At 38.0% G+C, this 26657-nt stretch overlaps 1 protein-coding gene across 1 annotated transcript; it reads left to right on the forward strand.

Annotated features, from left to right (window-relative positions):
* The first annotated feature begins 126 nt into the window (after positions 1–126).
* TARS1 (threonyl-tRNA synthetase 1) lies at positions 127–26657 on the forward strand. The gene is made up of 19 exons (XM_023216546.3): positions 127–510; positions 4374–4454; positions 7886–8076; positions 12237–12360; positions 13903–14024; positions 14523–14640; positions 14936–15000; positions 15083–15161; positions 16196–16342; positions 17510–17608; positions 18641–18807; positions 19824–19986; positions 20090–20227; positions 20579–20656; positions 20819–20919; positions 21015–21119; positions 22658–22730; positions 25463–25577; positions 26141–26657. The coding sequence occupies exons 1-19, from the start codon at positions 454–456 to the stop codon at positions 26287–26289; spliced, it is 2172 nt and encodes a 723-aa protein (XP_023072314.1). The 5' UTR covers positions 127–453; the 3' UTR covers positions 26290–26657.

The following is a 26657-nucleotide window of genomic DNA, read 5'->3' on the forward strand; positions in this document are numbered from 1 at the left end:
GTTTAGGCCAAGACCGACTTATTATCTACGGTGTCCGGGAAGGTCCATGATTGTGCGACATAAAGTCAGAAAGGAAGAAAGCGCACGCGCATTGGGGACTTGACGCTGGAAAGCGTCCAGACCAACGTCAGCGGAGAGTAGGCAGGTAGCTTCTGCAGTAGCTCCTCCTCACCTGCCACAACCTGATTTCCTAGAAGGGCTCTGTCATCCAAAAAGATTTTCCATTGGCTTAGAGGAGGGAGGGCCTGTCTTCCCCCGTTATCCATTGGCTACCCGTTCCGCCGCAAGTTGGGGGCGGGGTTAGGGCGCCTTGCGATTACATCAGCTGGTCCAGTGGAGGCCAAGTGGCGCAAGCGCAGTGTTCCCGGGCGCTACCCAACCTGCGACCCGCGTCTTTGCTCTTCTCCTCTAGGCCATCGCTTTCGGGTTCTCTGATCGCTTCGTTGTTCGCCAATGTTTGAGGAGAAGGCCAGCAGTCCTTCAGGGAAGATGGGAGGCGAGGAGAAGCCGGTGAGCAGACCTGGTGGGACCCAGAAACCAGCCTGGGACTCTCGTGGGTGCAGACGCTACCCTCGCGGCGGGGGCAGGGGGCAGGAAGCAGGAAGCGGCCGGTACCGCGTGGGTCGGAGGAGTGGGGGACGGTGGGACTCTTGGAAAGGCGGAACCCCCTTTGGGAACCGTCCATTCATAAATTAGGGTGGGGCCTTGCAGTTCATCTCTGGGTCCATTCTCTTTACAGATGAGGAAACAGACCTTGATTGAGCGACTTGTTCAGAGCCTCACATCTACAATAGTTAGACGCGGAGACAGAATCAGAATCTTAGGCTTGGGGCTTCCAAACTTGGGTTTATGGCTTACTGTAAGCGGGAAGCACATTGCAGAGCCTTATTTAATCTATCTCCTAAGATCCTGCGGGGGTAAAGAGCTCCATTTTGAGGAAAGGAAAACCGAGTCCCTGAGATCTGACCCCAGCTTGTCCAAGTTTGGGTGGTTAAGTATACATTTTGCCCGGCACCGAGCTGGGCGGTGCAGGTGGGAAGATGAATAGGGCCCAGTTCCCCGACTTTGAGGGCCTCACAGGCTGATGTGTAAGAGACAGGAAAACAGCCCTAGTGCTTTGTGATCAGCCGTGTGGTATTACAGAAGAGGAAGCTTAGGAGGGCTCTTTCGAATTGAGTTTGGAAGAATGATTTCACCAGGGAAACAGGCAGGACGGGGCTTCCCACATAAAGGTAGGGAAGGCAGTGAAAAGGGGCACGCAGGTGAATTGTCTTTCGGGTTGTTTGCAAGAGATATGCCAGAAGGGTTAAAGGAACAGCAGTCAGAAACATCTTAGGCAACAAGGATGTTTGATACTTGTATTCTATACATGAAGGATCTTAAGCGGGAAGATTGAATTTGTAAACGTCACGCTGGCATCGGGGTAGAAGGTGAGGCCACATGCATAAAACTGTTGTAATAGTCCAAGTGAGAAGTGGTGACATCTTGAGCTAAGGGAGCCTCTATCCCAAGTCTGTGACAGGACAAGTCACTTAAAAGCCAAAACTTTTTCTTGGTTGTCTACTCGGAATTGAATGGAGAAACTGCATATGGGCACATTCTAAACTAAGTAAATTTAATTCTAGATGATAAATGGTGACAATACATAGATTTTTTTTCACATAAAATGGTATTTTTACTGTTTTGTACCTTTCTTTTTTTTTACTTAATAGGATGTGGTCAACAACTTTCCATGTCCATAAATATTCTCCTGTACTATTCTTAATTGGACGTGATATGTATGGTTAACAAATATGTACTTTTTCCTTCCTGTAATAGTTATACAATAGTTAATATTTATTTTGAGTACTAAGTACGGGTTTGGCACTGTATTAATGTATTCCATGAATTAACTCATTCAGTTTTTTTTTTTGTTTTGTTTTGTTTTGTTTTGTTTTGCTTTGATTTTTCCCTGTCGCCCAGGCTGGAGTGGCTTACTGCAAGCTCCGCCTCCCGGGTTCACGCCATTCTCCTGCTTCAGCCTCCCGAGTAGCTGGGACTACAGGCACCCGCCACCACGTCCTGCTAATTTTTTTTTTTTTTTTTGTATTTTTACTAGAGACGGGGTTTCACCGTGTTAGATTGATCTCCTGACCTCGTGATCCGCCCGCCTCGACCTCCCAAAGTGCTGGGATTACAGGCCTGAGCCACCGCTCCCGGCCTCATTCAGTCTTCCTTAATAACGCTATGAACTGGGTTCTGTTATTATCTCCATTATACAGATGAGAAAGCAGGCATAGGAACAGTAACTTGCTCAAACCAAGTATCCCTTTTTTTTTTTTCCCCCTTTCTCAAACCCAGTATCCTATAGCAAATACTAATAACCCCTGTGCTGTTCTGAGTGAGTCAGGGACAGATCGTTCCTGAGAAAGGTAATTCTGTAGCTTCTCTTAACAATCCAGTTCTGTTTCCCAACTTTTGGGTTGAAATTTTAGATTACTTGTATGTAGATGTACATAACATATATACTCAGGGAAATAGAGAACAGTTGCCCACTCTCTTCCCAGTGTTGTAGAAAAGAGGTAATAGGCCTCAGGGTTCCAGAGAGACCTGTCGTAATGTCCCACCTCTACTACTTAATGATACAAGTGGGCAAGTTGCTTCTTTGAGCCAATGTTCTTGTTTATAAAACGGAGCTGTATTTAGAACCAGAAAAACTTTGTGGTGATTGTCTCTCTCTCTCTCTCTTTGTCGTTACCCCTATTCATTTGGCAAATGGTCAAAACCCAAATAATCTTATCAGAAATATAAAACTTATTTTATTATCTTTCCATTTTAAACCTGCACACACCTGCAATTTTCTTTTTACCCAGTATACTTGATTAGTTACCTCACTTCTACAGTATGACAAAGGATCGGTTGAATCTAAATGAACCTTTAAAGTTTATTAAATCCAGACTCCTGGGGTAGGGGGAAGTTTTAGCTCAGCATGAAATTAGGAGTCATATTTTAAAACTAGTATTTTTTTAATTATACAAGTAACACGTTTTATAGGATTTAAAAGACAATGACCAGAATGTCCATCAACTGATAAATGGATAAGTAAGCAATGGAATATTATTTGATAATAAAAAGGTACAATGACAAGTTTTGATACATGTTACAACCTGATGATCTTGAAATTATTATGCTAACTAAAAGAAGCCTGTCACAAAAGACCACATAATGTGTGATTCTATTTATATGAAATTCCTAGAATAGGCAAATCCATAGAAACAGAAACTAGATTAATGGTTGCCAGGGTCTGGAGTTGAAGGCAACAGGGAGTGAACTGCTAATGAGTACAAGGTTTCTTTTTGAGGGTGATAAAATTACTCTAAAGTTGATGATAGTGATAGTTGCACAACAGTGAATGCCTAAAAACCATTGAATTGTATACTTTACATGGGTAACTTGTATGGTATATGGATTGTATCTTAAAACTTTAAAAAACTAAAGGTCACAAACATGCAAACTAAATAAAATCCCCCCTTTACATTCCTGGCACAGGATTTATTACTTTAAAACTTTGTGTGACTTCACTTACTTCTAAGTGAAGTCTGTATTCCTTTCGGTAACTTTTAGTTCTGTGAACATTAGTCTGTCTTACCTTGTATTACTTTCTAAAACAATCCTTCATTAATCAGCCTGGTTTAGTCATTTTTTCTCTCTTTAAATTTTAACGTTTCTGACAAGAAGTTTATGTGTACACGTAGGACACATTGCCTCTATTCTCAAAATCCACCTGTTGAAATGCATTCCATCCTTTAAAGTTCTTACACTAGCCCTAGCTTGTTTGACGTCTAATCGTAGTGCTACTACTGTGTTCTTTTCTTCTCCGGGAGTTTCTCACACATGTATGCCTTACTTTCCCTGGAGAGACTAGGTTTACACATGGTAGGGATTGGGCCTTATATTTGCTTCTTCCATGGCTTTTGGTAGCACTGGTGGAATTCATGGGCACACTTTGTATTCAGTTTGTTTGTTTGTTTGTTTGTTTGTTTTTCCTGGAAATATGCTTACTGAGTCAACTGCATGCTTCCCTGTGGCCATATGTTTGGTATGTGGTCCAAGTAAACCTGAAGCGAGAGTCACGGGAATAGTTAAAATAAATGAAATTTGAGGAGTTAAACATCGTTCGTAACTCCTTCTTACTTTCTGATGACTCGTCTTTATTGTAGTTGTTAACCTGTCTTTGCCAGTGATGGAATTGTTCAGTCTTTCAATATCAGATAACCATTTTTTTAAAATTGAATAACAAATACTAAAATAACATTCTCAACACTTTTGCTGGGGCATCACAGGGTGGAGGTGTCACATTAGATTAAAATATAAAACGTTTTTTGCTTATTTAGATTGGTGCTGGTGAAGAGAAGCGAAAGGAAGGAGGCAAAAAGAAGAACAAAGAAGGATCTGGAGATGGAGGTCGAGCTGAGGTAAAAGTTATCATCGCAGAGGGCTCTGTTATCAAAGGCTGGCAAATCACAGGGAACTTTCTGAGACTTTCTGAATGTGTAAGGATTCTAATGGTTTACATGGTGTTATAAGATGGTACTGGTTGGAAAAATCAGGAAGAAGAATTAGGAAAGGATAATCTGAGAAGGGAAAAAAGACTTTCAGTCTTTTGTTACTGTAAAAGGAAGCAACTGGCGTATGATTGTATAAGGTGATCTGATTGTGGGGTTGAATATAAAAATCAGAGAACAAAAGTTGAAGAGGAGACTGGTAATTACTCAGTTACCAGACGTGATGCTAGCTCTCTGATTATTTCATTAAATGAGATGTTAAGAGAATAGAGGCTTGGTGTTTGGGCTTACACTGAATACAACAAAAACCAAAGAAAGCCAGTTTTGTGACCACCTCCTTGCCCTCCTTGCCCTTTCCATCTGGACCTGCCCTAGGGTTGGCTTCTAAGCCAGGACAGATTCCCCTTAAGGCCTCTCAAGTCTGGAGAAAATGCTTTCACTTCCCCAGGCTCACACCGAAAGGAACTGGCATATCAAAAGCCAACCCTGAATCAACCTGGTTCCTGAGTATTTTGCTTTTAGAGGCAGTTAAGCTTGTCTTTCTACTATATTTTTACTGCTGTGAACTGTGCTTCACTTTTTGCTTTAGTCATTAGAGCTGTTTTATTGGAGACTCTTTAGAAAGCTACCAGAAGGAAGAAGCACAAAGGAACAGCCTTTTTAGAAGTAGCACAATAAGCTGGCTTTAAGAGCCACTTTTACAAATGCTGCAATTACTAAATGTATAGTGCCATCATTTACTTTAGGGTAAATTTATAGATGATCAAGTGTAGTGTTGCTTAGAACCCTGCCTAACCATTTCTCTTACGGTTGATCAGTTGATCAGTCTCCCGACCATTATACCCCACTGTAATTGAAAATTGTTGATTGTGAATTTTAAAATTTGCAAACAAATGGAAAAATGCATATGTTCCCTGATTTCTTTTTTATACTTTCAATACAAACATACATGCTGTTCCATCACAGCTTGAGAATTGACCTGGAAATAAGACAAAGAGTATAATTAGAAGACTCTTCTGAACAGAGAATTTTAAGTGGGACGTGTGATTATTTATGTTTAACGATTGGTCTGGAAAAAAGAGTGTACAGTGAACTGTCCAAGACCTTGGCCTTCCTCTCCAAGGGCAACATGCAGGTTTTATTCATCTCTGCAGTCACAGAGCCTGACACAGAGGGTACCTGCTGAATGAATATTGAAGAAATTTTGACACGAAATTCTAATTGGGACATGCCAAGTGGCTATGATGATAAACCGCAGTTAAGATAAGAGGGTAGTGCTGGTGGGGAGGTTTATAATGATGCTTTAGAGTGGATGGAAGCAGGTACTATGCATTAGTCTGAGGGGTTCAGATTATCGTTGTAGAATGACAGGCTCTGAGCTTTTAGTTAATTCATGGATTCTTCACCATTGAAGATTATGGACCATTGTGATAATTTGATGAAAAGCTCCCAAAGAACAACTGAATTACTAAAGAAAGGGAGGGACCGCTGTGGGTGGGAATTACAAGGATATTAGGGCCTGGTACAGTGGTGGGAGCCAACCACTTGAGACTGAGTGGGAGGATCACTGGGAGCCCAGGAGTTTGGGGCCGAAATGCACTGTGAATGTGCCTGTGAATTGTCGCTGCACTACAGCCAGCCTAGGCAACATAGTGAAACCCTGTCATTAAAGAAAGGAAGGAAGGAGGGAGGGAAGGAATTACTGGGCAGACAATGAATCTTTTTCATTTGATATTATTTTCTATTATCTCCAGTCAGTTTTGTTCTGTTTCATTTTGTTTAAGACAGGGTCTCACTCTGTTGCCCAGGCTGGAGTGCAGTGGCCCGATCTTGGCTCGCTGCAGCCTCCACCTCCCAGGTTCAAATGATTCTTACGCCTCATCCCCACAAGTAGCTGGGACTACAGATTGCGCCACCACACCTGGCTAATTTTCTATTTTTAGTAGAGATAGGATTTTGCCATGTTGGCCAGGGTGGTCTTGAACTCCTGGCCTCAAGTGATCCATCTGCCTTGGCCTCCCTTAGTGCTAGGATTACAAGAATGAGCCTGGTCAGTTTCTTAAGGATTAGATATTAGCTTGTACTCCTTTCAGATTGTATGTTGATATATATGGAGACGTTTTGGTAGCATTGTCAACATTGAACAAATGTTAAAATCTGTATTGCAGTAAGTCATTTTGTATTTGATAGATTGAAATTCATTTGAAGATAGAAAGTCACGGCAAAATTAAGCAATCTCCTCTTCACTTTTGTATACAGTGTTAATGTTCTTGTAATTTGAAGATGATAAATGCTGTAGATGTTACTTCGACTGTTTGTTACCACAGATTCACTGCCTTTTAGAAATGTTCCATAAATTATAGAGTCTCCGACAGTAGAGGAAGTCAGCTCTTTGATTGCTGTCTCTTTTTCTTTCTTTGCCAAACCTTTAGAAACCTAAATGGGTGTTTTATATAAAATATTTTTGTTAATTTTATCTACTATAGAAAGTAGTAATATGCTATTTTATTATATTTGCTAATTACATATTCCAGGGTGATCATGGCATCTTTGAATTCAGTAAATACTTTCCTTGAAGGAGAGACCTTAAGTCAAATACATTTGTGATTGGTTGTGAGTGGACATATAGGCTGACCAGCTACACAGACCATCACCTGGACATGATTGAAACAAAATGGAAAAGGCAGTTTATTGTTTTTATTTCCAGAATTGTTTATAGCTCTATTTGTAAAATAATTTTGTTAGAAAAGATCTTAAGAAGGCATCTTAAAAGAGAAAAGACCACTTGGCTGTAAAATAATAGCAAAATGGTAATTGTCAATTCAGCATAACACTAGGGCATTTAGGCCGGTGCGGTGGCTCATGCCTGTAATCCCAGCACTTTGGGAGGCCGAGGCGGGCAGATCACCTGAGGTCAGGAGTTCGAGACCAGCCTGGCCAACATGGTGAAACCCTGTCTCTACTAAAAATACAAAAATTAGCTGGGCATGGTAGCGCACTCCTGTAATCCCAGCAACTCGGGAGGCTGAGGCAGGAGAATCGCTTGAACCCAGGGCGCGGAAGTTGCAGTGAGCCAAGATCACACCATTGCACTCCAGCCTGGGGGACAAGAGCGAGACTTTGTCTGAAGAAAAAAAAAAAAAGAATAGGGCATTTAATTCCTTCTTTTACCTTCATTTAGAACCAAATTGAGGTAATGCCGGTGATTCTGGCAGTGTGTTTATTTACTACATTGAATCAATAGTCGTGGGTTTCTGTATTGTTTTTACTATTTCTTTCCCATTTCTAAATAAGAAAGCAATATTTACTGATTATTTATTTCCTGATTTGTTGTCTTACAGTTGAATCCTTGGCCTGAATATATTTACACACGTCTTGAGATGTATAACATACTAAAAGCAGAACACGATTCCCTTCTGGCAGAAAAGGCAGAAAAAGATAGCAAGCCAATTAAAGTGACTTTGCCTGATGGTAAACAGGTTGATGCGGAATCTTGGAAAACTACACCATATCAAATTGCCTGTGGAATTAGGTATAAGCTACATTCTATAGTTTGTGGCCTAACTAAACTTCATTTTATTATCCTGCCATGTTTTATTCTTATAATATTTTTATGTTACTATTCAGTGTTTTTAATCTGTTTAATTTGGCCTACTTGGGATTTTTAAAAAATCAAAATGATACAGAACTATGTAGTCAAAATTCAAAGTTAATTTCTGAAAGAGTTCACTTTGGTTTTATGGGGCATTGTATATTTTTAGTCTTACTATGATTATAAATGTTACAAAACCGAGTAGACAGTGTTTACCTATTTTGACTTAAATGCCTTGGTTTTGAAGTTAAAAATGAGCTAGATAATCTGACATGGAAAGGTTAAGAAACTCGATATGCCACATGAAAAAAATGTACTGTTTTTATAAACTCAATGAAGGACTGTTCCTAGTCTTAAAACTTATATTGGGGTGGGAAGAAGTTATTTCAATTAACTGAGAATTAGATGCATATTTTGTAATAGGGTAGAAGTTTTCTTAATCTGATATGATTGGGATCAGTAATTGGTCAGTTTATCAAAATAATAATTGGTAAAACATATATATATATATATGTCTTAAGTCAGATATTAGGAAACTGTGGTCATAACCTGTTTGTGTACGTCCTAAAAGCCAAAAATAAAAATAATTCTTACATGTTTTAATAGTTGGAAAAAATAAAACAACTGAAAAGAATATGCAGCAGAAACCGTGTTTGGCCTGCAAAGTGTAAAATATTTGTGTGGCCTTTTACAGAAAAAGCTTGCCAATCTTGGTCTTAAACACTTCAACTTTAAATATGTGACTATATATGTATTCACTAGCTTTATATGCATATATAAAACAGTGAATATATATGTATGGCAAAGCTTTGGGGGATAGCGAGTGCTAATTAGAGTTCTTACATTATCTTAACAGATTCAAGAAGTAGTCTGAGCACAGAATCCTTGCAGATTTTCATGTAGTTGTAGAGTCACACCTAACTTGACAATATTTTTGTGTGTGTGACTTGGATTTATCAAGCCGCCTCAAACATTCAACTTGGTTTTCATAGAAACCCATAATTCCCTATAATAATTATGTATTTTTATAATTATAATTATGTATTTTTGTTTATTTATCATTGTTATATATTGAAATGAACTCTTTGATATCACCACATGAATTGTCATATGGTTGATTATCATCAATTTTGTATTGTTGAACCAAACACGTAAAAGAACAAGCACAAAAACAGTTTGGGGAACCAGCGTGGCTGATTCTTGGTAAGCCTATTATACAACTAGTAGAAGCAGAACCAGTTAGGCCTATGAGCCATGAGCCTCTACTGTACCACCGACATTGGTTAGTACTTTTTACAAAGTGAAGAGAGTATTTCCATTCATTTGACAAGGGCTGCTACCTACGAGTACTTCTACCGTACTCCAAAGGAAGTAAACAGTTGTGATACCATGCAAGTTTCTATGTGAGAGCACAGAGAACTGGATAGACCTTCAAGTATCAGTTCAACCTTTCATTTTAGAGATAATTTTGAAGGTCAGGTTGATTAAGAGATCCTTCTGTTGTCACACAATGAGATTGTAGTTGTGTCATTAAAATTTAGGCTTCTGTTAGTCTGGGAACCTTTTCCTCTACCTTCTACAATGTTGATCTAGATTACATTGTAATTTATCAAGTCTTCAGTTGAAAAATATTTTTCAAGAACTATAAAATTCTAAGTTGAATTACATAGCTGGGCACGTTGGCTCACAGCTGTAATCCCAGCACTTTGGGAGGCCGAGGCAGGCAGATCACCTGAGGTTGGGAGTTCAAGACCAGCCTGGCCAACTTGGTGAAACCCTGTCTCTACTAAAAATACAAAAATTAGCCAGGCATGGTGGCACACACCTGTACTTCCAACTACTTGGAGGCTGAGGTGGGAGGATAGCTTGAACCGGGGAGGTGGAGGTTGCAGTGAGTGGAGATTGAGCCACTGCATTCCAGCCTTGGTGACAGAGCGAGACTGCATCGCAGGGGCGGGAAAAAAAGGTTGAATTACATAAAACATTGATGGGCTTTAGCTCTGGAGTTAAGTCACTGATCTGCACTGAGAATACTTTATGAAATTTTTACTAAAGTCCAGAATAACTTAAAATTATAACATTGATAACAGGCTATTTAAAGATTCAGATAATTAGTGGTGAATTTGAAAGGGAAGGACAAAAAGGACATGTTCCATTTGTGTCAAAAGGTTTTTCTTTGAAGTTTTGTTTTGTTATAAATCTTTTTTTTTTTTTTTGAGACAGAGCCTTGCTCTGTCGTCCAGACTGGAGTGCAGTGGCGCAATCTCGGCTCACTGCAAGCTCCATCTCCCCAGTTCACGCCATTCTCCTGCCTCAGCCTCCCAAGTAACTGAGACCACAGGCACCCGCCACCACGCCCCGCTAATTTTTTGTATTATTAGCAGAGACGGGGTTTCACCATATTAGCCAGGATGGTCTCGGTCTCCTGACCTCGTGATCTGCCCGCCTCGGCTTCCCAAATTGCTGCGATTACAGGCGTGAGCCACCGCACCCGGCCGTTTTGTTGCAAATCTTACAGATTATTTTACCCTTCTTTGAAAAATTGAAATGATCCAGCATGGCCCATGTGTAATCTACATTTTCAAAGTAACTCTATTCTTAGAATCTTGGGGCTCCACTTTGGATCATAAGATAAAAGTCATGTTCTTCCCAAAGAATATGGAGAATATGAGTAACCTTTTCATCAGTTCTTTAATCTGAAAACTATTTTATACCAATATGATGAAGTACATTTCTGTCTGTCAAATTCATGTTATGTTTTGTGAAATGCATGTATTTATTTTATTGGCTCCATCTGATCTCAGGAGGAAAGAGAACATTGTCTATAACCTATGATAAAGTTAGTAGGAGCATTGAGAATAGAAAGGAGTTTGTTGTTTACCTTTTGTTTGGTTCTTCTTTCTTGATCCTTACATAGGAGAAGTTGTATACATTTGGTTGTAAACCCTTACACATAGAGAACCACCAACACAGCAAGCCCAGCTAGCTTAAAGCCTTCTAGTGGTAGGTTTCTTTGAGATTTACAGTGTAAAAAGTGTATACTTTTTCTTCACAGCGTAGAATGTTGCTTACCTTCTTTGAGATGTCCAGGCTGTTATAGACTATTATTTAGCTGTACATTTAGATGTATAATCTGGCTCACCTTACTCAACTCTGCTCTAGTCACACAGCTTCCTGCATAAACCTTTCTTCACTTGCACCTCTGCTTGCATCTGTGGCCATTCCCTCATCTGGAATGCCACGGCCCCCCCACTTTCTTCCTGTGAGTGCTTTATCCTCAAAGCCTTTCCAGATGTCTCTGTCCTGTGCTGCTTTGCCTCCTCAGAACTCCTGTGGCTTTTACATTCAGTGTGTGCTCTGATATTTCATCATTTGATACTTTATGTTTGATACTGTATATTGGGTGTGTAATATTTTTACTCACATTATGAAAAGTTTTATTAAATAGTCTTTCATTTTACCTGTATATTATAAATATTATCATCTTAGGCATTTGCAGAATTTATTCTGAGGTTAGCATTATCTGTCAAAGGATCTGGTGTACATTTTAAGCAAGAAGAGGAACAGAAAAGTTATTTAGTAGGCCTTTTTTTTCTCCCCCTTTGGACTCTAAATAGCTTACCTTTGTAGAAAGAGAAAGGTGGGTGTATTAAGAGAAAGCTGGGTGTGGTGACTTGTGCCAGTTGTCCCAGCTACTCTGGAGGCTGATGTTGGAGGATTGCTTGAGGCCAGGAGGCCAGCCTGGGAAACATAGTAAGACCCTGTCTCTAAAAAATTAAAAAAAAAAAAAAACTTATTTGTTGGCGAAATTAAGATTAATCAAACCATTGGCAATTGATCGTGCTTATTTATCAGAGTTGCCATATCTGCTTAAACAAGAGGCATTCACTGTCAAATGATAATGTTCTGCATTTTCAGGATCTTCCAGTTACATTCTTAGGTACATTTTTGGAGTTTGTTGTTTTTATTATTATATTTCAGAAAAATAGAGATGCATCAATAAAAGAATCAATATGTAATAATAATAGTGTTTATTTTCCTGTCTTCAAATTAGATTCTTGTGTTCTTATATATGTGTGGACATTTTTTTTTCTTTTAAGTCAAGGCCTGGCTGACAGCACCGTTATTGCTAAAGTAAATAATGTTGTGTGGGACCTGGACCGCCCTCTGGAAGAAGATTGTACCTTGGAGCTTCTCAAGTTTGAGGATGAGGAGGCTCAGGCAGTAAGTTCCTGATTTAGTATTCATTGAATTTTAGGATGCAGACTCATGTTTGCATCAGTTCAGTCCTGCTGCGATTGGGTGGCAAACAGTTATTGCTGTCTCATTGTCATATTTGAAATCTTCATTTTGTCCTTCATTTAGGGAACATAATAAAAGTGCTTGCCTTAGAAAATAAAGAGATGAAGCTGAGTAAGTCTTTTCATTACTAGACACTTCAATAGGGACAATGTTTTGGGAATTTTATTAAATATTGATTAAACAAGTAAAAATTGTTTTCTAAACTGTGAACACTATTTTATTTAATTTTAATTTTTTTTTTTTTTTTATGATGGATTCTCGCTCTGTCACCCAGACTGGTGTGCAGTGGTGCGCTCTTGGCTCACTGCAACCTCTGCCACCCAGGTTCAAGCGATTCTCCTGCCTCAGCCTCCCGAGTAGCTGGGATTATAGGAGCACGCTACCACGCTTGGCTAATTTTTGTATTTTTACTAAAGATGGGGTTTCGCCATGTTGGCTAGGCTGGTCTCGAACTCCTGACCTCAAGTAATCTGCCCACCTCAGCCTCCCAAAGTGCTTGGATTATAGGTGTGAGCCCCTGCGCCTGGCCTCTAAACTATGAACATTTTAGCAAGATACGTACATTTGACAAATAAATTTGAACCTTACTTCAAAGCACTCCCTTTATTGGACAATTTCTGTATTTTTTTCTGTATCTTTTTCGTCTTAAGATGCAAAGCTGCTGGATAACACTATAAAAGTCAACCTGCATTTGGTGACAAGATTTTCTTTTTAATTCTTCATGGCTGTGTATCATATAAGGGGAAACAAAGTATTTTGTTTTAGTGATGATTGTTCACTTATGTATGTGGATTAGTGGTTTTCAAATGTATTTTGGAGTCCTCAAGTTTCTTATGAGAATTTTTTAATGTCATTTTGGTACCTTAATACTAAATCTTGAAAACATTGCTTTGGGTATATTCTGACTCATCCCAGTGATTACTTTAAAACCAAGTACTGCCATTTGGTTTCAGTGTACAGATGTTTGTCCTTACGTTTTGTCGTTGTGTTGTGGGGTCGGGTTGTACCACCTTTGTTTTGGGCCAGTAACAACATGTAACTTCTAAGTGATGTTCCATAGCCAGCTAAAGACCAGATCACAGTGTCTGAGACATGGTGCTGTGGGCACATTGACTCAATAGAACCTGGGCCATTGCAGTCAATGAGATAGTCACGTTGTGAGAGCAGTTGTTTTCAGAGAGCAAAATCAATGCTGTTTAATTAGTGATGGCAAGTTCAGTTTACTTTGTTTGAAAACAGCTAAACCAGATGATTTCCAAAATAAAAATACACTTTAGTAATTGGAAGCCTTTTGAATTACTTTGGCTATGGATAGAAACAGACAGTAGTTTATAGATTTAGAAATTTAGGATTTTGTATATTGGGTTTACTTGTAATAAATATTATGTCTCTTTCAGACAACCACATTAATTGACAACTTGTATGCCAAGACTCAGACCATGCCATTTTTCTTTAAATTTTCAGGTGTATTGGCACTCCAGTGCTCACATAATGGGTGAAGCCATGGAAAGAGTCTATGGTGGATGTTTATGCTATGGTCCACCAATAGAAAATGGATTCTATTATGACATGTACCTCGAGGAAGGGTAAGCTGTCAACTAGATGAAGAAAACTGAAGTCAGTGACTATGGATCCATAAGTTATTTTTAGAGTTCTCAGTAAAGGAGAAATGATACAGCTCTCACTGATTTTTCATCACGTATGCCCATTATCAGTACTTGAAATGTTGCAATTTACTTGAAGTAATAGAAGATTTAATGAGACTTGTGTTACAGATTGATGGAGGTAGAGTCCTAAGGTGTTTTGGGAAACTCTCCTTTAAAACCTGGTGATAGGGTTGTGGGAAGGGGTCACTAGTGAGAAAGGCCTCCATGGATGACTAAGGTAGGAGCCACTGAAAATATAAAATGTAGAAACTACTTATGAAAAATGTTTTGTTTAGAATTCTAAGATATGATGCAATAGTCTAATTTTTTAATATTAAAATCCTTGAAGTATTCCAAATATTTTTTCCAAATAAACATTTTTTGAAGCCATGGTGTGATTCAAATGGAATGAAAAGACTATACTTTCTTCTCCTTCAGGGGTGTGTCTAGCAATGATTTCTCTTCTCTGGAGTCTTTATGTAAGAAGATCATTAAAGAAAAACAAGCTTTTGAAAGACTGGAAGTTAAGAAAGAAACTTTACTGGCAATGTTTAAGGTAAATTGAACCATAATGTGTGGCCCCCACTGTTAATATCATTTATTCATGTGAGTTGAAGTGACAGCACTGGAGTTCAGTGTACTAAGCCGAAGCGTATTTGGTTCTTTAGAAAAGATTAAGTATTTTTATTATTTTTATTTCACTTTTTTCCCTAGCAAACCATTCCTTCAACATGTTTTTAAAACATGAAATATCAACATTTATATTCATACAGTGCTACATTTTATCCATAGTACTTGGAAGTAAAAATTCAAGGACAGTCTTTTAAAAGAATAATTTTTCCTGTTTTCAGTACAACAAGTTCAAATGTCGGATATTGAATGAAAAGGTGAATACTCCAACTACCACAGTCTATAGGTGAGAATATTAGATATCATTAAATGTATCTGGTATGTATGTCATTTTGTGCTTGTTAAAACTCCTTTCATTTTATGTTTAGGTGTGGCCCTTTGATAGATCTCTGCCGGGGTCCTCATGTCAGACACACGGGCAAAATTAAGGCTTTAAAAATACACAAAGTAAGCAATGTAACTTTAAAGACTATGTGAATGCATCTGTCTAGAATAGATACATGTTTAAACTTTCACTGATTTCTCTTTACCATTTTCTGCTGCATACGATGGTGTTTTCTCATGTTGTCTATTAACTGGGAGCTGTATGCTATCAGGTTTATTATAATTGAAATCCCTCAAGGGGTGACTGACTTGCTGTCATTACCAGAGCAAGCCCAGGGGATGGAGGTTTTACAAAATCATACAGCATAGGCCATCCTGGCTCTATAAAAGCTTTGAGACTCACTAGGAGTACGTGTTTTTGCCCTTTGTATGTCTAAATTAATAATTTCCCAAGTTGTTCTTTTTAACAGAACCCAGTTTTATACTACTTCATAAACATTTTGTGGAGGTTATTAAAATGCACTTTAAATCAAGAGAATAATTGAGTCATTTCAAGATTTTTTTTATTGGCTCATTTCTATTTTTGCTCAATCATTTCGTGAGAAATGCCTTTGCAGGCAAAGTAATGTTTGTGGAATTGTGGTTAAGTATTGAGGGGTGGGCAGTTTTGGGGGTGTTGGGGTGTAGAATGGGTCTCACTGTGTTACCCCAAAAGGACAGAGTGGAGGACCACTTGAGCCTGGGAAATGAGGTTGCAGTGAGCGGAGATCGTGCCACTGCACTCCAGGCTCAAGCAGTCCTCCTGCCTCAGCCTCCTGAGTAGCCGCGACCATAAGCGCACACCACCATGCCTGGGTAATTTTCCTTTTTTTTTTTTTTTTTTTGTAAAGAACAGGGTCTCCCTGTGTTGCCGAGGCTGCTCTCAAACACCTGGGCTCAAGCAATCCTCCTGCCTCTGCTTCACAGAGTGCTGGGATTATAGGCATGAGCCACTGCACCCACCTGCAGATTGAGGGATGGGCATTTTCGAGGGAAGTAAACAGCCAACTTTGTGCTGCAGAATGAGTAACTAACAAGGCCTCAAAGCAATTGGGAGTTAAAATAAGTGAGATGTTTACAAATTTGAATGTTGTTTCATGGTTAATCCTTGTTTTCAGAATTCTTCCACATACTGGGAAGGCAAAGCAGATATGGAGACTCTGCAGAGAATTTATGGCATTTCATTCCCAGATCCTAAAATGTTGAAAGAGTGGGAGAAGTTCCAAGAGGAAGCTAAAAACCGAGATCATAGGAAAATTGGCAGGGTATGTTCAAGAACAATGATGTGTCTAGACTGAGTTTTTTTCAACTTCATTTGAAGTTTGAAATTTAGCTGTATGAAGTACTAGGAATCTTGTTTTGAAGAGAGCTGTAGCTTTTTAGTAACTGGTGCTATGTCCTGTATGCACTATAAATACTTACTGATTGTCCACATTATCTGCCTGGAGTGGTCTCAGTACCACACAAAAATGCATTTGAACTACTTTTATTCAGAACAAACGCTGATGATCTACAGTTTTCTGTAAAAGAAGTATAACAGCTTCTCGTAGAGCTGGGAGAACTAGACTTTGGAAACCATCTAGTCTCGCTGACTCATTTAAAATGTGGAAACAGAGTCCCACAAAGATTAACCTACTTGTTGCCCAAGGTAACACAGCATGTCACACACAGATCCTGTGCTGTCATTTCCTCTACCCATTATCTCTGTTACTGCTGAATGTCCTCTAAACTGGAAGTTAGGCTAAATAAAACATTCCTCCCTAAAACAGGCTCTCTGTGCCAGGGGTCCTTGACTGTTAGGTTATGAAGCTTGAGCTGAAGCTAGCAGCCAGTGCCTTGCACTCCTGACTATCTGACATTCCAGCCATGAGGCAGCCAACAACAATTGGTGGGCCCTTCCCTGAGGGCTTTTGGGCACTTGGTGAGGGGGATGTTGGGCAAGGAGGTAGGAGGGTGTGTTTCTTTCACCATGACCCAAAGTCAGCCAGCTTTACCATCATCTATTTCATTATCAGCGTCTTTTTCCCAGTCTCCTTCCTGACACTCCTATTAAGAAAATAAATAAATAAATAAAATGAAAAAAACTTCCAGATCTTGGAGCTTTAAGGAATTAAGAACCATAAGAACCATAAGAGGTACTGCAGTGGATAGAGAACTGAGGGACCCTTCCTCACTGCCACTGTTGGGGAAACTTGGCTGGATTGAGGAATATAACAAGCAGGGCACGTGTTACACGTCTGCCAAATTGTAGATCAGCTGCAATTCTGTACCACCAGAAACACTGACATGGTTTCTTTGATTCAGGGTTGGCACTGATTGAAATATGGGACATCATGACCATATTCTGAGCTCAAGAACACTGAAATTCATGTATATATACACACACACACACATGACGTACATAAACATTCTTTTGCTTTTCTTTTACTCAGGACCAAGAACTATATTTCTTTCATGAACTCAGCCCTGGAAGTTGCTTTTTTCTGCCAAAGGGAGCCTACATTTATAATGCACTTATTGAATTCATTAGGGTAAGTCATATTTATTGCTTTCTTCTTTAGATTTAGGGTATATGATCATTTTTATTAAATAAGGTCTACTAAAAAGAAAGATAATCTCTATTTAAGAAGAAATGTATAAAACAATAAGTAAAAGTAGAAGTCTGTGGCCTCATAAATCATCCCTAGTAGTTGATTTTGCCCATATACATATGGAAGCTGGTGAGCTTGAAGGGGCATCTGTGGTCCTTGACACAGGAGCTCTGTGCCCTCTTTGACTTTGATCATTGATTTCTATTTTCTTTGAAAAAACGGTTTTTACATTGCTTTTTTTCTTTGTAAATTATGAAATGTTTCAAGTATAACTTTATAGAGAATAGTATATCCAATATCTTGCGTACTTACTACCCAAATTTAACAAAGATTCATTTTGAGCTATATTTGCTTGAGATTTTTTTGTTCACAATATTAAAAAAAATAATAATTGTTTAAAAAATCTCTCTTTAGGACCCAGTTTTGATCCATATACCTCCATATACTGCTATATTTACCCATATACTGGTATACCATATACCAGCTTTCTAGAAGAAACTACTGTTTTGAAGTTGGCATGGATTCTTTTTGTCCATGTTATTTACATCTAGCCCATGTATGTGTACCCTTAAATTATTTATGTATTTATGTGTTACATATAGGAAGCCTTATTGTGTATCAGACTGTCTTGTGATTTATTTTTAGAGACATACAAATCCAGTTTGTTTTCATGTGCTACATATTATTTTGTTATGTAACTACCACAATGTGCTCAACCCTTTTCTGATGGATGCTGATGTATAATTGTCCCTTATTATCAGCCATGTGCAGTAGCATTGCTTTTATAAGCTTTCTTATGTACATGTGCCAAGAGTTTTCTCTTTGGTATATACTTAGAAGTGGGATTTCTCAATCATGGCATGTGTGCATCTTTCTCATGAGAGAGTATAAAATCTCTCTTTTAAGTTTTTACTCCCACTTGAAGTATGAGCATTTATTTGCCTACACATGTTTCTGTTTATTTTCTATCAGAGTGAATATAGGAAAAGAGGATTCCAGGAGGTAGTCACCCCAAACATTTTCAACAGCCGACTCTGGATGACCTCGGGTCACTGGCAGCACTACAGTGAGAACATGTTCTCCTTTGAGGTGGAGAAGGAGCTGTTTGCTTTGAAACCCATGAACTGCCCAGGACACTGGTATTCGGCAGCTTTGAATTTCTACTGAAGATTTTCACATGCTACAATTCATCCTGGGTTCTTCTCTCTAACAACATTTTCATTAAAAACAAATTATGTGATCAGAAGAGCATTTAAAAGCAACATCATTGTTGTATTACATCTTCTGTGCCTCATTAGATCCCCAGATCTTTTTTTTTTTTTTTTTTAAAGAGGTCTTCCAACTGGAGTGCTGGGACTGCAGACATATGCCACCATGCCCAACTAATTTTTAAAATTTTTTTTCTGTAGAGATGAGGTCTTGCTATGTTGCTCAGCCTGGTCTCAAACTCCTGGCCTCAAGCTATCCTTCCACTTTGGCCTCCCAAAGCTCTGGGATTACAGGCATGAGCCACTGTGTCCCGCCAGATCTCCAGATCTATGGGCATTCAGTAATGGTATTGGGATCATAGCAATGACCAAGGCAGAATATAAAAGAGGAAGATGGAATATGGGGGTGTAACAAATTATCTAGTGTGTTGTTGTTTTTAAAGAAACTTGTTCTGTCAAAACCTGCTAATGACTCAGCATTCTTGGAAAATGTTCCTCGTCGTGAGGCCGCTCTGCTTTTCTATCTTTGAAAGTTGGGTGAAGAACAGCTTAAGGGAAGACACAGGAGAGCTGTGGATACAGGTAACTCAGTGTCCGCAGCAACTAGTAGCCAGGCATGGAGGGCAGAGGAGGTGAAAGAAGAATCTTTGTGAAGAAGCTGTATTATAAGTCAGGAAATCAACTAAGTTCCTTCTTAGTTTTCCCAGATTCTTCAGTTGTTGGAATACATTTTTTATTCTTCACTGTGGTTCATTGAATTATAACTTATTTGCTATTTTATTCATGCAAATGCTTTTACTGCTGTATGAAGCCCAGAATTTGAGAAATGTTGCTTGGATGGACAACTAGAATCAGTGGCTTTTTGATAACATTTCATGTAATTAAATATAACATTACACAAGTAGTTTTATTCTTAAGTGTCCGTGGACTTTTCTTTTTCTCTTCAGCCTTATGTTTGATCATCGGCCAAGGTCTTGGCGAGAACTGCCTCTGCGGCTAGCTGATTTTGGGGTACTTCATAGGAATGAGCTGTCTGGAGCACTCACAGGACTCACCCGGGTACGAAGATTCCAGCAGGACGATGCTCACATATTCTGTGCCATGGAGCAGGTATGAGACCCTGGGGAATAAAATACTTTGAAAGAAGTATCAAGAAAGTCAAGGAAAATAACTACTGTTTCTTTTTTCTTTTTTTTTTTTTTTTAATTTAAAGATTGAAGATGAAATAAAAGGTTGTTTGGATTTTCTACGTACGGTATATAGCGTATTTGGATTTTCTTTTAAACTGAACCTTTCTACTCGCCCGGAAAAATTCCTTGGAGATATTGAAGTATGGGATCAAGCTGAGAAAGTAAGTGGTATTTTTCAGCATGCTTTTGAATACTGTTTGAAATTGGCTTGTTCCGAGAGGTAAGAAAGCCAAGCCTCTTTAAATGGATAGAAGGAAATTGGAAATGGTTCCTAGGTTTGAGTAAGCTAGTTTTTTTCTTTGTGTATTTTAGAAATGGTTGAATGTTTTAATGGTTTTTTTCAGTTATCAAGCTATAAGCTTTAAAAAGGGGTTGGTGTGAGCGTATGTTCAGGTGGACAAAATTCTATGAGAATATTGATCTATGAAAGTAATTACTGTATTTTTAATCTCAAATTAGGCTGGAAGAAGGGAAATTGCGATTAAAAAAAAATCATTTTGCTTTATCCTCAGCAACTTGAAAATAGTCTGAATGAATTTGGTGAAAAGTGGGAGTTAAACTCTGGAGACGGAGCTTTCTATGGTCCAAAGGTAAGCACTGAAGTATATTTGGATAATATGATTTTCACTTGTGGATGAAGAAGATATGGCTTCGAAAGAAGTTGGAAAAAAGAAAAATCAGCCCTAATCCAACTATTAAACTCCACATTAGTATCACTGGCATTTTATAATAACCCAGTCTTTGCTTCTTAGATTGACATACAGATTAAAGATGCGATTGGGCGGTACCACCAGTGTGCCACCATCCAGCTGGATTTTCAGTTGCCCATCAGGTTTAATCTTACTTATGTAAGGTGAGTTTCTGGTGTCTGCTCTGAATGTTCTCCAGGAATATATAGGGGAAAATATATATATATGATAAGGCAAAACAAATTCTTTTTCTTTGTAGCCATGATGGTGATGATAAGAAAAGGCCAGTGATTGTTCATCGAGCCATCTTGGGGTCAGTGGAAAGAATGATTGCTATCCTCACGGAAAACTATGGGGGCAAATGGTAATTTTTGTCTTTTTTTTTTTCTTTTTTCTGATTAGTATAAATTGGCTACAAGAAATGTCTACTTTTTGATTTAATTATCAGATGGAAAGGGAGAATGATTGTAGTCAGTTGCTTCTAACTAATGACAAGTGTTCACTAAAAAATAAGGAATCATAATCTAAACACAAACTTTTTATGCTAGTAGTAATTACTTTAATTCCAGAACTTGGTTTGTTTGAATGTTGTGTAATACTTTCTAATTAGGAATTAGTATTCTGTTAAGAAGTATACTTATTGTTTTGGATGCTTTTCTGGTGACTTTGTTTTGGGATTTAGATGGCTTTGCTGGTTTTACGTAGATAAATGAGGAGGCTTATGGCTTTTTTCGTTCAGCCTTGCTAATCATAACAAGCAAGTATTTTGACATCTTTTAATAGCCAAGCGGTTTTTAAAACAGATGCCCAACTGATCAACATTTTGTGATTCGTTTCTATGAGGTTACGTTTTTGTTGGCAAGATACATGGCCATATAACTTTCATCTTACTTCTTAAGCAGTTTTTTTCTGGACCCACAATGCATTTGAAAGCAGCACAGGGTTACAAAAGCACCCATGTATAGAGCCTTCCACATTAATCATATTGATTTAAAACTTTTGTAGAACGATGTACATTGGTTTAATCTTACATTACTGTCATTTCAGTTTTATTTGAACTTGGTTACTTCAGAAATTAGAACAGTTTTTCATACTGGTCAATGATATAAGATAATCTCTTTAGATTTCTCAAAGTCAGATAAAATGTGAGACACATGTTCCATAAGGTACTTCAAGAATTAAGGGAGTCCTCAGCTAATTGTTCTGCTAAACTTGTAGGTGGGGAAAAGTCCATGATTAGGGTAGAATTTAGTGCCTACTTTAGCCTTTTGCCTGATATAACAGAACAACTGAAAATAGAGGAATGATGGAGAGAAACATTAGCCAGATGTTTGCAGCATCAGAAGCATTTGACACTTGAATTGCTTCAAAGGGAGAATTGGATGGGCTTATTTTTTAATAAGTAGTGAAAACTCTCATTTTTACCAAATACCATAACCAGTTATTATCAGTTACAATTTGCTGAGTGGTGCAAAAATGGATTTGAATAAACTGAGGACACTGTGTCCCCATGAAGAATAAGTAATAAAATACTCGAACAATTAATCACTACATACAGTTATTAAATAATTTGGTACCCCCTCTCACAGCCAATACACAGTGTTTTGTGATGTATTAAAGTGTGAGGCGTAGTCCTATCCTCAACTGGTTTTGCTATCTGCTTAGCAAGACAAATCGTAGTTACAGACTTTCCTTATGTAGGGTTAGTTTTCTTCTCCTGCATCTCCTCGCCTTAATCTTTATTGGATAGGTTTTTTCATTTTGGGGTTTTTTAAGCCAAGTTTTAAAAGTAGTCCTTACATATTCCAGGAAAAGATACTGAAGAGTAGACTAAGAAATATGCTGTCCTTGTTTAGTGAATGTGCCCACATCTACACTGAGTATTTTTATTCTCTTTCAAAGGCCCTTTTGGCTGTCCCCTCGCCAGGTAATGGTAGTTCCAGTGGGACCAACCTGTGATGAATACGCCCAAAAGGTAAGCCTTAGATGTGAATTTTCTTTCAACTTAATATCTGTTAAGCTTTTCAGATCACATAATCCCTATATTCTTGGTGAATCGAGCTGTTGTGATGTAGAGAAATGTTACTATTTTTAATCTTTGTTAAGCCTGAGTAGATTATGTTTCTTCTGTAGTGCTTTTCTACATGATTCCATAATCAGAAGACATATTTGGATAGTGTTTTAGGTACACTTGTATATTTTATTGTATTCGTTTTAAGAGATGGGATCTCTCTCTTGCCCCAGCTGGAGTGCAGTGGTACAATGCCTGGCTCACTGTAACCTCAAACTCCTGGGCTCACGCAGTCCTCGCACCTCGGCCTCCCAAGTAGCAGTGACTACAGGCAGGAGCCGCCATACCCAGTTACACTTGTATATTTTAGTATTTAGTATTTTAAAAAACCAAATTAGCAAATATCAGGTACTTCAGTATGATAGGTAAATTCCAGTTCAAAATACAGTTGAAGCTGCTCTTTGACTCAAAGAGTAATTTTGCTTCATTTTAATGTAAATTTCTTTAGCTGTTTGAAACTTTTTTCCAGGTTAGTAGCATAGCAGACCAATGTCTTGTCCAACAAAAAACTTAACCAACAAATGTATAACCATTCATAACTTCACTTTAAAGCATATACAATCTGTTCTGCTGTAGTGAAAATTCCATAGTAAGGAATTTCAAATTATTAAAAGTTCATCAGTGAACAATACTATAACATCAAAACCATCCTGTCTCCATACCATCAGAATAAACCACACTCAGGCATTAATTACCCTTAAGAAATAAATGAACTTGAGCATGGAGATTCATACCTGTAGTCCCAGCTACTTGGGGGCTTGAGGCAGGAGGATCTTTGAGGGTTCAGAGTGTGATGATTGTGCTTGTGAGTAGCCACTGCATTCCAGCCTGAGCAACATAGTGAGACCCCATCTCTTAAAAAAAAAAAATGAAGTGAACACTAAACCGTCTAGTAGATAAACCATTCAGACTACTCCTATTACTGTTACTGTACACAGTAGTTTTAGTTACAAATGATGAGAATCAAAGTTATGTTCCATGGTTGAGTGCACTTTATCTTATTTGTATGTGAAAGCTCACACAGTAGGAAAAAGTTCTGTATTGGTTAACTGAGTTCTCAACTGGAGACATCACTGACTTCCCCACTTCCCTTTGGGGGTAGGGTGACATTCCAGATTATGTGGTAAGTTTTTCGTTTGTGGGGAGAGAAGACAGGGCAGTACCCCTGATACCTAATAACTGTAGAGCAGACATGTTAAACACCCTGTAATTATCAGGCCACTTCCCCAGCTGCAGAATTGCCCATCTCACATGCACACACAGGACCTGTGTTGAGAAAAATGAAAAAAACTGATGCTTTATGCTTTAAAGTAGTTATAAGTTGAAGATGTAGACCTGTCTTGGCATTCTAAAATTCTGTAACGACCCTTCTGAAATGGGTGTTACAAAATTTCAACAGGTTAATTGGTTTGTGATCACTATGGCTTAAAAATCTACTAGTTAATATGCTAAAGCTTGTGCACAGTATAGGCAAAGTCACTTAGATTGTTTCAAAAAGTATACCTTATAGAAATAAACATTTGACATACATAAATAACCCTTGGTTTACACATAACTCGCATTTGAGAAATGAATGTGTTGTAGATCATTTAGAATCCTTTTCAATCAAAAATTGAAAGAAATATTTTGTCACCTAGGTCAACCGGAGAATGCTGGTTTTACGGGTGATTCTTAAGTAGAGTATGATAGTTACTGTTTCACCTTCAGCTGTACTTAAGATGTTTTCCTGGAAAAATTCCTTCTGCTTTCTGACCAGGATTTCTAGAAACTCTGACCCTTCTTCTAAGTGGTCTGGGTGGAATTGTGGTGGTAATTCTGCTAGTCGACAGTATAACTTCTGTGTCTACAAAAAGATGATAGGCAGTCACTGCTCACACTGGCTTTTCGTGAAAGCCCAAGGGTACTGTCCCTATGGCAGAGATGAGGAAGAAACACCAGCTTCCTCCAACTCTCCTGTTCTTCCTTTGGGTTAATGGCCACTGTAAAGAAACAGTTTTCTGCCAGGTGTGGGGTGATTTGAATGTAAAATGCCCAACTCTCATAGCAGGTTGAACAGAAACATTTTTTTAGACTAGTTGTTACTTTGTTCTAATCTAAATTACTTTTAGACTATTAAACATTATTCTATTTTGAAGTTAAGGGACTAATGCCTATGATAACCTGATAAACTTTCTGATACTCAGAAGTTAAATTCTGTTGAAGATCATTTCTTTCAGGTGTTGATCATGTGATATTTTTCATATCTGTAATCTGAGGTTCATATGAAATGATAGTGAAATAAAATCATTTAGGTCTTTTTGTCATGTTAATAGGTTATCAGGTTAATGGGAAGTTTAATCTAGTTAATGTATAATTAATAAAATGTAATCTACTGTATTGCTTTTTTGGAAAAGAAGAATACTGAAGACATTGTTTACTTAATACATATGACCTGAGGTAATAAAGAGGAGCTGGCCTTTTTCTCAAAAGCGGGGGAAAAATGGCAGTAAATAATATTATCTAAGACAGTTTTGCCAGCTTTAAATTCCTGGAAGTTCACCCAGGAAGTCTTGATCCCTGTGTTCAGTAAAATCATGTAACATCAAAATATAATTCTAATTTTAGATCTGACAAATTCTGTATCTCTGTTACAATAGGTACGGCAACAATTCCACGATGCCAAATTCATGGCAGACATTGATCTGGATCCAGGTTGTACATTGAATAAGAAGATCCGAAATGCACAGTTAGCACAGTATAACTTCATTTTAGGTAAGAATGGAAACTTACCAAAGAAAATTTGCCAGACATCAGGAAAATCTACTGAAACCTTGAGACAGACTTAAGTGAATTGTAATCAAGAATTTATTTAGTTTCTTCCAGTCCTGATTTTTTTCTATTATATATTTTAATACATAATAACTATAAAAATAGGCTCATGCATACATACTGGTTTTTTTTTTTCACTTAATCATGGATGTTTGTGAAAAAATATTTTGCTATTATAACAAGGATGAAGACACATTGTTTTAAATACATCTGTTTGATTACTTTCTCAAGATAATTCCTCATGTGGAATTACTTGAAAAAGGTATTCATGATGTTTAGGGTTTTATTATTTTTTTAAGTTGTCTAGATTGACTCAATAAGCACAGTAGTTTTAGATCTTGCAAAGAGTTTCTTTTAAATATTAATACATGGTCACTTGCACCTTTTAATGTATCAGAAGCTATGGGGTAGCTTTTGGGTCCTAGGATCATTTCTTTTCAGATGTTCAGTGTGAATCCTTCCATATCTTAGATTAAGTCTGACAAAGCTTTGTGTGTTTGTTTCAGTTGTTGGTGAAAAAGAGAAAATCAGTGGCACCGTTAATATCCGCACGAGAGACAATAAGGTCCACGGGGAACGCACCATTTCTGAAACTATGGAGCGGCTACAGCAGCTCAAGGAGTCCCGCAGCAAACAGGCAGAAGAAGAATTTTAATGAAAAAATTGCCCAGATTGGCCCCATGGAAAAGGAGGAGCAGTGTTTCCATAACATTTACTTTGTACTCTGAAAACGTCAGTTTATGTTGAACTTGGAGGAGTTTGGCAGAGTCTGAGTAGGTCAACCTGCAGGCATAACTATTTTTGACCTAGTCAGTTTTTAAACAATGTGCATTTGAAGGAGTTAATTAAAAGAGCCAATAAAATGATTTTACTCATTCAGTATCTGAGTACTGGAAATGCTTTAGTATAATGAGGGAGAACTTTTTTGTAAATTTAATGCAATTGAAAAAGTTTTAAATTCAATTAAGATGACTAGAATTGGATTATGGTGTAAAAATAAAAAAAAAAAATTTATTCACATAA

Source organism: Piliocolobus tephrosceles, chromosome 4 (assembly GCF_002776525.5).
Source record: "Piliocolobus tephrosceles isolate RC106 chromosome 4, ASM277652v3, whole genome shotgun sequence".
In the NCBI taxonomy this organism is placed as follows: Eukaryota; Metazoa; Chordata; class Mammalia; order Primates; family Cercopithecidae; genus Piliocolobus; species Piliocolobus tephrosceles.